Raw genomic sequence first — 12,159 nt, forward strand, 5'->3', positions numbered from 1 at the left:
TACTCAATCAACATAACTAAACAATAAAAAATTGCAACAAACATTTGGAAGGTTTGCAAAATAAACAACATACCTAGTCAAGCAATTGGTAATCAAATGAACTCTTCTTCTAAATAAAAAAAAACAAAAATAATACTCATTCCTATCAAAGGTTCTTATCAATGTCTAAATGCAACAGAACAATCAACTCTTCGTTCAAAAAATAGTAATGTTCTTATCAGGAAAGAAATGAAAAAAGGCCTATAGCCTTAATTTTTTTTCACACTTTCAAATTGATTACTAGAGAGGCAAATATCGCAAGTGAAGTCGCCTTCATCGTCACTATCTACTCCCGCACAAGACTCATGTCCCCATTTAAGACACACAACGCACCTAATCCACCCTTCCCCTTTACTGTCTTTGGGATAGCTTCCAGTACAGAAGAAGCATTTGGTATCACTCTTCTCTTCAGAAGAATCTGATCTGTTTTGCTTTTTTTGCCTTTTTCCTTTTCTTTTTCTTTTCCTTTCCCGCCTCCTTTTCCTTTATCGTTCTATTTGTTGGTCACCGTAGTGTTTATTTTATTTGCTTCCTTGAAGGCTTTTTTTCTTCTATATCTGTTTTCTTTTTGGCTTCCTCTTCAAGGTATTTTTTGTAGGGTGTGCTACTCAATACTGATGTGTCTACTCTCATTCGTCTTGCACTCTCTCTTTTTCCAACTATCTTTGGTGTTGGTCGTACTTCTAGGGGTGTAATAACACCAAAAGATGTGGATGGATGACCAGCAGCCAAAGCTGGAGGTTAATCTTCCGGAAAGTTCAGACGTTGAGATATATTTTTTTGGAAAGGCGGTGCTTGTCGCGATGACTGTGGAGCTTGTGGAGATGTTTGAGTCACCATTGAAGTCGAAATTTGAAGTGGAGACAGCTGATGTGTTAAATGAAGGGATTCTTGGACATCCATTTGCACAGTTTCTGCATATGGAGGATTGGACGTCTCAAGGATCGGACTGGGAGGTTCTACCGTGTCATTGTCAACATCCATTTCAGTCGTTTCAGCTGCAATGAAGTCCACATTAGTGAAAATGTCAGGGTTGAACGGATATATTCCTGTTTTGTTGAATCCATTCATAATATTCAGTGGAACTGCGGCTTTTAGATAGGCTTCTGTAAAAGTTTTCGAAATTTGGAACACGGTCACTAGTCTCCCAGGATTGTTATTCATCCACCATCGAATCACCTAATTGGGAAATGTTTGATGTTGATTTCTCTAATATACCTACTCGTATTTGACGATATTTGAACAAAATCAATTGAAGTATTTTGGTATTTTCCAATGCATAGTACAACTTCTAAAACAATTCTGCACGACAATATACGGAGTAGTAGAAAGGCGAGTAGATCCAAAGTGAAATTATTCGTCCCTTAATTGCAACTCGCGAGGATTTATTAAGGCTCTCACCTATACAAAGTTGGCCAAATGAATTCAATTTTTCAACAAAACCGATGAGTTTATGTGGTCTTGTCTTTTTCTATCAAATTAGGTATATCCAACTGTCATTAGGTTTCCATTGAAACGAATGACCGCGGGATATTCTACATGAATGAAAATTGGTTCAATTCGTTGGATGCTATCCTTGATTTTTTAATTACGAATTTCATGTATAGCAGAATCAACCAACAGTATCATTCGTACTGGCTGTTTGCTGAAAGAACGTGAGATATAATCGGATTTTCCCTTCACTTAGATTCTGCACTGTGGGCAATGGAAAAGTAATGTTTCATTAGGGCAAGCGCACATTACAGACTTTTTATCGGCCGATAGTTTAGTTGAATGATCACTATAAATAGTAATCACTTGTGATTACTATTTATAATTCAAATTTGATTGGAGATAAACCTGCAGTTATACAACATTGAGCATTTTTGAATTATTTCGAAAATTGAATATGAAATCGAATAATATCATTCAGATTTACCTGTGGAGTGAATATATTGATGAATAAACAATCTTCGTTACCATCAGGTGTGGCTGATGTCATCTGATAGCAATAACTCCTCTCTTGTGTTGCATCCCAGATTCCTTCCCATGGTAATTTTGGCCTAGGTGCCTGGAAATATAAAGTAAATATAACTCTTTTAATTCCACGAAGCAAACAAATATTATTGTTATTCAAATTGAAGTCGATGTTCAAATTTCAGACCATAAAACAATCTGATTTTTTTGAGGTTATACCAGAAAGTTCAATTCTTGTCTATAATGAAACAGAGTATTCTTTGGAAATATTTTTGAGTATTTATGTATTTGTTTTTCGATTTTCTCTTTCTATATCCTATTCTCAAAAAACTAAATATTCATAAAGTGTAAATTCTCGAAGATGTTATCAAACAACGTGTGGTGGAAAAATAACGAGATATTTTGATTATCGTTCGCTTATAGATTCGGTTGATTATTCCATACGTCTGAAAAACGATTATTATATTATTCGATTGCAATGTTCAAGTTATTATACCTTGTTGAAGTCGTGAGGTTTTTGATAAAATGATATGTCAATAACACCAGTTTCAATTCAACCTATCGAATATGTTATATTATATTTCAATGCTAGAAATTTCAATGTTGATTTACTACTTTCAAATTTATCAAGAATAAAAACTTTCAGATACTACATTTGCATATGTGGCTATATTAATCCTTTTGGATGATCCCCGCTATCAAGAATGTGTCAATAGTTGAAGTTTCATTCAGCAGAAAATGCCTGTGTCATATTGGCCATAGTAGAAAACAGTTATTTCAAAGCAATGAGAATCAGTTACATCATCATCAAATTCTTCACATGATATTTTCAACATTGACATGAACGACTATATTTTTCTTTGATGAACATTTTCACCTTCATATATTTGTGTATTTTTCTTGATAATATGTCGGAATTGAGAATGTTCAGTGTTAAAATGTTCAAAAATGGAGATTTCATCATTTCAGATTTTTTTCTTTCTCACGAGCTCATAATAGATGAGATATATTCATGGTGTTATGTGTTCAATTGAACATTCAGTTTGGACTAACAATTGGTTCATGGAAAATCTGTCTATTTTCTGAAAGTAGCCATTTTTGAGTTCCCTTTTCAAAGATTTTTCCCGTGAGTGGTTCTGAGTGGATCTGGCCCACTGCTTTATTTGCCCTAGGTATAAGAGGAGCAGCTGATATGAAACTGAATCATCCCTGCAAGGATAATTCAGTCTCATGTATTGTTTTCGTTGAAGAGTGAAAAGTGTGCTCGATTTAGAGAATAATTACTTGAAGTCAAGATTTTGTAACTCGTGGTATAATGCATCAGAAGAAGAACGAGAAGGTTCATTATTTTCAGGATTTGTTTTTGTACATTTTCAAGAGTTCAGACAATTGTTTTGTTTGTTTCACCCCACTCATTTATTCCATATTGCACAAGAGATTCTACAAATGCATAATAGGGCATTCTGAGCTGTTTAACTGAAATATTGATACAAAATTCATAAAACTTGAAGATTAGTCCCTAAAGTTTATTTTTCAGCTTATCGATGTGTATATCCTATCTCAACATAGAGTCTATTGAACCAATTCATTATCTGTTTCAAATTCCTTTCTAATACATCTTTGACGTCCATCCAATTTTTCTCCTTATAGATGACAACTGTATCATCAGCGAACGATATTATAATACCGACAGCATTTATAGCAAGGAGTTGATTTAGATAGATACTAAAAAGTATGCCTTCATCACTATTTGAAGTATAATATAGTCAGAGATAATTAAATTGAATCGCGATTTAAATAATCTCACATTAAAATTTTATTTCAGTTCAAAACTAATTAAACTATATTCTATCTTCCAAAGAGGAAGATTGAACACTGTATCGAATTCTCAGAAATAGCTGTTCTAGAAGATCATGATGGGCAAAATAACGTAATCGGCGCACTAGATCATAATAGTTTGTGTCCAAGATGAAGAGCCAGCATGGAAAAATCGGAAATCGTGAGAGATACAACATCGGTTGAATCAGGGAAAATTTGCCCATTCTTAAAATAATTTAAATAATGTTTTGAATTCAAGAAATCTAATTGGTTTCGAAGGAAACCGAAAACCATCAATTGCGTTTTCTTCCATTTTTTGACGTTATTTGAGAGAAATTGGAATACTGAAAACACTTTCTCATTGCCACTACTCAAACTTCAAAAGATACCATTTACAGATTGATAATCCAAAGTTTTGTCTTCGAGAAACCACCACCAATTTCAATTTTGAATACGTACTGGAAAAAATAATCACTCGGTATAATATGGCCTGCCTCCTTGGTGAAAATCACGCAAACAATATTGAAATGAGCTCTAAAACTGGAAACTTTTTGATCTCATAAGGTTTTCTATCAATTTTCCCATACTAGCTTCCCTTATTATGATCATATTGTATGCGAAAAATTCAATTTATTCAACATTGAAGATGAATATTTGACAATATATTGCATATTTAGCATTAATTGTTCTCATGAAATATTCTTTTTATCATAGAATAGAGAGCTGAATGTATTTCAAAATGATTTGAAGCATACAGTAAAAAAAATTAGAATTGAAAAAATCATTTTTGCCTCACCTGAAATCGGAGTTCGTTTATTGGTGGTTCGGCGAAAGGTACTCCTTGGAAATAATATAAATTTGTCCCAGTGATTGTTTTTCTGGTACCACCTCTAATCTGTCCAATAGGAAGTTGTACTAAAATATCTTCAGCAGCATTCTGAAAAAGTTGTTGCAATTTTCTTCTGTCAAATATTTTGAATACTCACCGCGTTATGCTCGATGTTAATTATGAAAAATATAATGAAAATATTGTACAACATTCTTCTTGAATTTATAGCCAATATAATGTTGAAATTACGTGTCTACTCTCGATTGGCACGACTTGACAATATTCATCACTTGAACGTATTGATAATTGTAAATTTTATCATGAAATATATTTTTTGATTTACCATAATTTTATCAAATTTCACCTCACGAAGTAAACAAAGTACTCACTGTATCCACTCAAGTTATCTCAGAAATTATACAGGGCTACCCTTTGATATCAGTTATAAAATTTTTGCCTCATTATATTTGTCGAATGTTCGACTGACTCCTATTTGTTATGAATGAAACCTTCGATATTTCAAGTAAATTACGTTTGATTAGGAGGGTTGAAAACGTACTGGTGTTCTTGTAATCTTATTTGTTAACAATATAAAATGCTGGCTGTGATGATAGTCGGTGTACCAATCACATGCCAAGTGCAGAGATATTGCATATAAGGGAATTACTACATGAGTATTGACATGTTCATTTAAATCCTGCAGAGAAATTGTCTCAAACGTAAATAACAGTCTATGTCCGCGATCAAAATCAAGACGATTTAAATATCATGAATTACAAAGCATAATATCGGATCTAAAATACCAGGTGAACCTAGATATAAGTTCTCATTGATGTCATCATCATGTGATAGTTTCTGTTGCGTTCAGAATGAGCAATTTCATCAAAATTTTTCATGTTCTACCTTTATTCGATGTTGTTATGTATTTTACGTTAGATATGTCTTGATGATGATAAAAAATATTCTACAAAAAGTCGAATTATTCATTAAGTTTCTTCAAAGTGACAATAGAATACAAAACCTTCAAAGTTATTCCAAAACAATATTTTGGCGACCGTGACAATAGAAAGTTTTATCAAAGAAAGAGAAATACTTCGAGAACACTTCATGAAGAATAATATAAGAATGTAGGCTTTCATGGCTGTCGTCAATGTTTTGGATGGTTTCTGGGTTTTGCCGTGGTCTTCTTTGGTTATAATTTCCAAACGTTTCGACTTCAACTGCGGCAGTCATCTTCAGTGATGTGGTGGAAGTACTCTTCTTGACGTGTCAACTAAAACTGAAGCTCTCATTTCTATCGTGTCATTTATAGTGTTGATTTTTCGCGCACTTTCTGTAATGGCGAGTTCGCGCATACTTCCCGCGCGATTTGGTTGACTTGGCTTCGTTCTGGCGCTTTTCAATGCTGTGTGCCAGATCTTCGGTAGTTATGTCCTCTCTTTCTTTCTGTGGAAGTTCTATTGGTATTTGTGTATTTCTATCGCTTCAAAATACATTCTTTTTGAATAATCATTCGACGTTGCTAGCATATCGGCATTTTCGAACAGAATCTCGTGCTCCCCATCGTGCATGTTCAGCGACTGGAGACTTCTCGATCTGTCCCAATCGGCAACTCCGCTTGTGTTCGACTAGGCAGGTACTAATGCTTCTTTTCGTCTAACCGATATAAAATTTACCACAGTTAAATGGAATCCTGTAAACTCCCGCTGATTTGAGTGGATCTCTGCTGTCTTTTGCTGATCTCAGATACTCCAATATTTCCTTCGTTGGTTTGAAAACAATGTCAATTTTCTTCTTCTTTAGAATTTTCTCGATTCGGTTGGTGACACCTTCTATGTATGGCAGAGAGACAGTGCCTTGGGATTGATCTTCACTGCTATTTTTATTCTTCTCCCTTGAACACGTAGTGCGAATTATGACCAAGGGAGAAGAGAAACACCAGTAAAGTACGCGCGAAAAATCAACACTACACATGACACGGTAGAAATGAGAGCTTCAGTTTCTGTTGACATGTCAAGAAGAGTATTTCGTGCACGCCACTGAAGATGACTGCCGCAGTTGAAACATTTGGAGATTGTAACCAAAGACCACGGCAGAACCCGGAAACACTCCATGAAGACATCTTCAGAAATCGAGAAAAAGTTTATTGTAGAAGAATCAACCCAAGAAGTTCCATTTTTTAAAAGACAATTCGAAGACAAGGATGATCGGAAAACTAGATAAGAAATACACCAGAGTCAAATTCCAACAAGAAGAACTCATAAGACAAAGATAAAAGGTGAGGTTTATTCAAGAAGGTCTCAACACTCGCAGTCAACAGAAGTGTATTCAGCAGCTAGAGAACTACTGGAAAGTTTTCCTTCATCAAGAGCCAATTATGCAATGAATTGATAGATGTAGCCGTTACTACATGGTAGGAGATCATAAAAAAAAGAGAAAAAAACTTCATATCTTTTTATGCCACTTGTATTTGTAACTAACTGTTACAGCAGTTCTGTCCTATAAGTTTAAAAATGTTTTTGTAGGACAAACTGCAGTAACGTTGGTAACAAATACAAGTGATATAAAAACATAGAAATTTTTTTTCCTCAGTTTTCGAGCCAATTATGCCTCAGCCATTGACCAGTTGAAGACCAAATTCGCGAACAATGAATTCCTATGATAGTCTAATCAACAAGTTCAAAAACATGAAAAATAGAGATAGAGATCCGATCGAATGAACGATAGCTCATTCGATTCGGAATCACCTCTAGAAGAACGGTTTCGAAGGATTTTGGTGCAGGTAGAAAATCGCAATTGTTATTAACAAAATAAGACTAAAAAAATATTCAGTTTATCTTTAATAACTCAAAAAATATCAATAGTTGGGCAATTTTGACAAAAGCTCGTTAAGAAGAAGGACATTTTCAACAAAAAAGTCTCGACTCTCGAAACTCTATCTCTATTATTTATAATTTTAATTTGACGTTGAAAATAGGGTTCCGCGCGGCTGTTACGGCATGCGCGCCCTGCCGCTAAAGAGAGTTTATCAGAAGAAATAATTTTTTTATAACACTTCATAATACTTGAATGAATCGAATCCCGTAGAAAACAAAGTTTTAGCACCGTTTTTCAAAAAGTTATTCAATTGTTAACTAACAAATTTTTTCCCAATCTCCGTTGGCGTAAATAATGAGATAAAAGGTATAAATATTTGACCTATAAATTCTCAACTTCGTGTAGCCCTTTTGATATATATACTTCATACGATCCTGCGATGAAAGTTCATAAAAATTTATTAATTTGTTAATTATGATTTTTTATAACTATTGCGAAATGAAATATCTAAAAATTGTTGATGAATTTTTTTTCCAATTGATATTTAGCTATGTCTGTTATTAACATAGGATGAGAATTTTTTACGTAATTTGTTTATTAAATTGTTTTAAACAAATAGAAAAATTCAATATTTTTGAAAAATTCTTCTTTGCTATTTTGTTGTCTAGAGATAAATATGATTCAAAGAAAATGTATCCTCAATTTCAACTTTTAATTGTTCAAAATCGATTTTTTCATATTTCGATTGTTTAAATAATTTCATTCATTCATTCATTATTCAATTGTTAATTAGTTTAACAATTTGTCATAAACAAATATATTTTTTTTCTGAAGCAGAAAAAAATTATAAAAACAACTATATATAAGAAAAAGCCATATTTTTTTTTATTTATTAGAATACTTTCTAATACGGTAATATAACTTTTTGAAAAATGGTGATACAACTTTTTTTTCTACGGGACTCGATTCATTCAAGTGTTAAGAAGATACTAGATTTTTTTAAATTTTTCAAAATGACATTTTATGTTATGAAAAAATCAAATTATTTCTTTTGATAAACTCTCTTTAGCGGCAGCGCACGCATGCCGTAACAGCCGCGCTGAACCCTATTATACATAATGGAGATAGAGTTTGGGAGTCGTGACTTTTTCATCGGAAATTTTCTCCTCGTTAACGAGCTTTTTTCAAAATTGTTATATATTGATATTTTTTGAGTTATTAACGAAAAACTAAATACCATTTTTTTAAATCTTATATTGTTAATAACAATTGCAATTTTTCACCTGCACCAAAATCCATCAAAAACATTTTTCTACAGGTGATTCCAAATCAAATGAGCTATCGCTCATATTGTTAGGACCTTTATCTCTATTTTTCATGTTTTTGAACTTGTTGATTTGACTATGAGGAAATTATCAGATTTGGTTCTCTAACAAGCTATAGATGATAGAAATGTGTCACTTTTTGATCTTCACGATAGATTTGAAACACAATTTTCAGAACATAAGGAATATTGGGAGCAACGAAAGAGAAGTATACAACAATGTTATTTCCCTTGGTTGAGTCTGCAATACCAAATGATACAATATAAACTAATGAAACTATATTACCGTATTTGCAACTACTTCAATAGATTTCATTGAGGGAACAATGGACTGTATATTTGAATCGTGAACTTGATTCGTGAGAATGAAATACATTTCTTCAGACTTACCGATCTTGATATCTTCTGCAGATTCGGGGGCTCCAAGGAACGGAAATATCCTTACAATCGATGATTATTTGCTCAAACTCGATGATTCAAAATAACAGTTTCATAAATGAATACCAAACTCACAAAAAAACAAGTGGTTGAATCAATGTGAATCCGCGATAAAGTATCAGACCAAGAAAGAATGTTATCAAAGTTAATTTTATTTCCTTGAAGATTTCTCAAAAATGAATCATTAGTTCTCCTGATAGCGCCACATAATGCCAAACAAATGGTTCTCATAGAGCATTCTGTAGTTTTTGGGCACACAAAACATGTTGAAAATTAATAATCTTTTTCCAATCTGAAATGAAAAATGACATTGTAACTTTTTGAACTGGCATCCCAAAATCCGTACAATTCACAAATTGTAGAGTTCATAACAGGTATATTTTCTGGAATTTGAATTTATTTCAACAGAGATGGCTTTTTTTTATAAAGATTTCAAAGTCGTACAATATCATATGGAGGTGACTCATCCCAATCTAAGCCTAAAACCCTAAGGTTTCGTGAAAAATATTCTAAATGATTATATCCCTAGAGGATCAAATACGCGTTCCACTCCAGACAATATCTGTCTTTCAGTACATACTCTGTTCTGAGGTTCAACCTCAATAAAAATTATCTGATGCAGGTTTCCATCTGAGCCCTAAAACTTATGTGATGCTGTTAGAATCCAAACACAAAGCAACAGAAGTGACACATGAATTGGAAAGAATATCTGGAGAATGCCTCGCCTATTTATGAGTCTCGAATCCACTTCTTTTCAACTCAACCTGGAACTGATCAGCCTCTTCTATTGTTAAAGAGCCTATTTTGGTATCAACAACAATTTTTTCTCCTCACTTAGAAGTTCGGAAGTTTCAGAAAATTAATCCTGTTCTTCCCCAGCAAATTTTTACTCTGAGAGCAAGATGAGGGGCTGATGTTGAACCATATCACACAGGCAATAATTCAAATCAACTTACTGAACTGGTATGATTGAAACGCCGAACTGTTCTTTGGTACTCTTGATGATAAGGTGCAATCAAAATTTGTCTTAACATTCTTGGTGAATCTGAAGTGAGCGCTATATCATGCAAAAAAACAAAACTCTGAGGCTTGGGTCTAGGTCAGAGAGTTTCTTTGAGAGAAGTATCCTTACTACACGTAATTTGGTTGAAATACAGTCAGACTTCAATAAATATTAATAAGAAATATGAAATATTTCATTATCCATTTCGTATAAGTTTTCATCCTCGATTTTTATCATATGCTGTGAATCAAGGTACTCTTTCAAAAACTCAATATAATCTTGATACAGAGAAGAGGTTTTCAATGAAAGATTTTCTAGGAAGTGAAATCGTTTTAAGTCAAGTTCACGAATATTCGGAAATTAAGGTTCCACATCTCGAAAAGGTGAAGTTACAATAAGACGTCCACAATTATTTCATACTAATGAACTTTTTACCATTTAACAGGCCCTGAACTCATTAACCATGAAAAATGAACTTGTGATGCACTGTTTGGAACCTTTGGTGTAGTAATGAATATTACTGTAGTTTCATACCAACACCAAACCGTTATTTTCAACACTTCGACACGTGTTTCAGTCACCAAGTGATCATCTTTAAGAGGAAGATTAATCTTCCTTTTGAAGATGATCGCAACCAAACCCACTAAAAAAGGATCGGTTGGTTGCATAAGAGCAAAGAAAAATAGACCTCACAACGTGACAATTCCTGTCAACCATTCAAATCGTATGGTATCCACTTTTCGAGCTTTCTGACTTCTAAAATTCGTTTTGAACTATCAAAAACAGCATGCGAGCTGAGGCTAACTTTTTCCGCCATCCCACTCACCATTTTTTATGGTGGGTCAGTCTCCACTAGGGTCCTAAAATCGTCATCTAGGGGCTCATCTTCGAGGCTGAAATCGCCTGAACGAAATTTCGCAAACCGAAGTCGAATAGTGCGTTCATTTACACTATCATTGCCAAATTTATGGTTGATTTTTCAGTCTGCTTCGGCTGAAAATCACTCAACTACACTGTACAAAATTCTCTATCGATCAGTATATACCGCGACGAAGTAAAGTAACTATTTATTGAAACATGAAGCTACAATAATACAAGACATTAAAACGGACAAAACTTTCGAAATAACCTAATATTATTTATTATCAAAGAGGCTTCTTTCCAAACTTTAATTTTACAATAATTGAATAGAACTGGCCGATACTTGATAAAAATCTATATTCAAACTCATTGATACATACCATTGGTTTATTGCATGAGTTTCACCATGGAAGGGTTTCACAAAAACCGCGACACGTGTTTCGCTAGACAATAGTCTTCTCAAGTAATACGCGTTGATATGAACGCTTGAGAAAACTATTGCATAGCGAAACACGTGTCGCAGTTTTTGTGAAACCCTTTATAGTGAATCTCAATTTTACAGGTTAATTGTTGAAAATATTTGAAAATCGGTATAACTGTTATGAAGTTATTGTTGAATTACTTTATTCTCCAGCGAATCATTGAGAAAAAATTCTAGTTATGGGAAACATCTCTAAATTCTAATACAGTTCATTCCAATAAGTGTAGTGTACATTTATCAACTATTATAAATTATTATTGGCGAAGAATACCAGTAAGAGACAAGGGCATGTAGGCATGAAATGCCTGTGCTATGACCCAATCTCAACTGCTTTCTTCATACAATTGTACAATAAATGTTTAATCAACGAGTGTTCCAGAGTAAACTCATAAAATTTTAATCGGATGTAGTTCACATCTGAAAGAGCCGTATTATTTCTTTTATAAATAGCATATTTTCATATTTTCCATCATTCTACATTTAAAACAGTGCAAATGACTGAATATTCGAACACAATTTCTTCATGAACTCATGAATTTTCTGTAGCTTATATCAATTGGCAGCATTTTGAATACCCTATATTTATTGCAGGG

At 33.5% G+C, this 12,159-nt stretch overlaps 1 protein-coding gene across 2 annotated transcripts in view; it reads right to left on the reverse strand.

Moving 5' to 3' along the window:
* The window catches only part of LOC111505739 (venom carboxylesterase-6), a 38,306-nt gene extending 33,345 nt beyond the window's left edge, over positions 1-4,961 (reverse strand). Inside the window, exons 1-3 of one of the 2 annotated variants that reach the window (XM_023160597.2) lie at positions 4,800-4,961; positions 4,610-4,750; positions 1,958-2,089 (exon numbers count right to left, since the gene is read on the reverse strand). In XM_023160597.2, the coding sequence (XP_023016365.2) occupies positions 1,958-2,089; positions 4,610-4,750; positions 4,800-4,853 (327 nt within the window). In that variant the 5' untranslated portion in view covers positions 4,854-4,961. The remainder of the gene's footprint in view (positions 1-1,957; positions 2,090-4,609; positions 4,751-4,799) is intronic. The other variant, XM_074185184.1, reaches the window with a different exon arrangement.
* Between the last annotated feature and the right edge of the window lie 7,198 nt (positions 4,962-12,159).

The sequence above is a fragment of the Leptinotarsa decemlineata genome, unplaced genomic scaffold, assembly GCF_025532065.1.
Source record: "Leptinotarsa decemlineata unplaced genomic scaffold, Ldec_3_MD MMD2_P_RNA_scaffold_2, whole genome shotgun sequence".
NCBI lineage: Eukaryota > Metazoa > Arthropoda > Insecta > Coleoptera > Chrysomelidae > Leptinotarsa > Leptinotarsa decemlineata.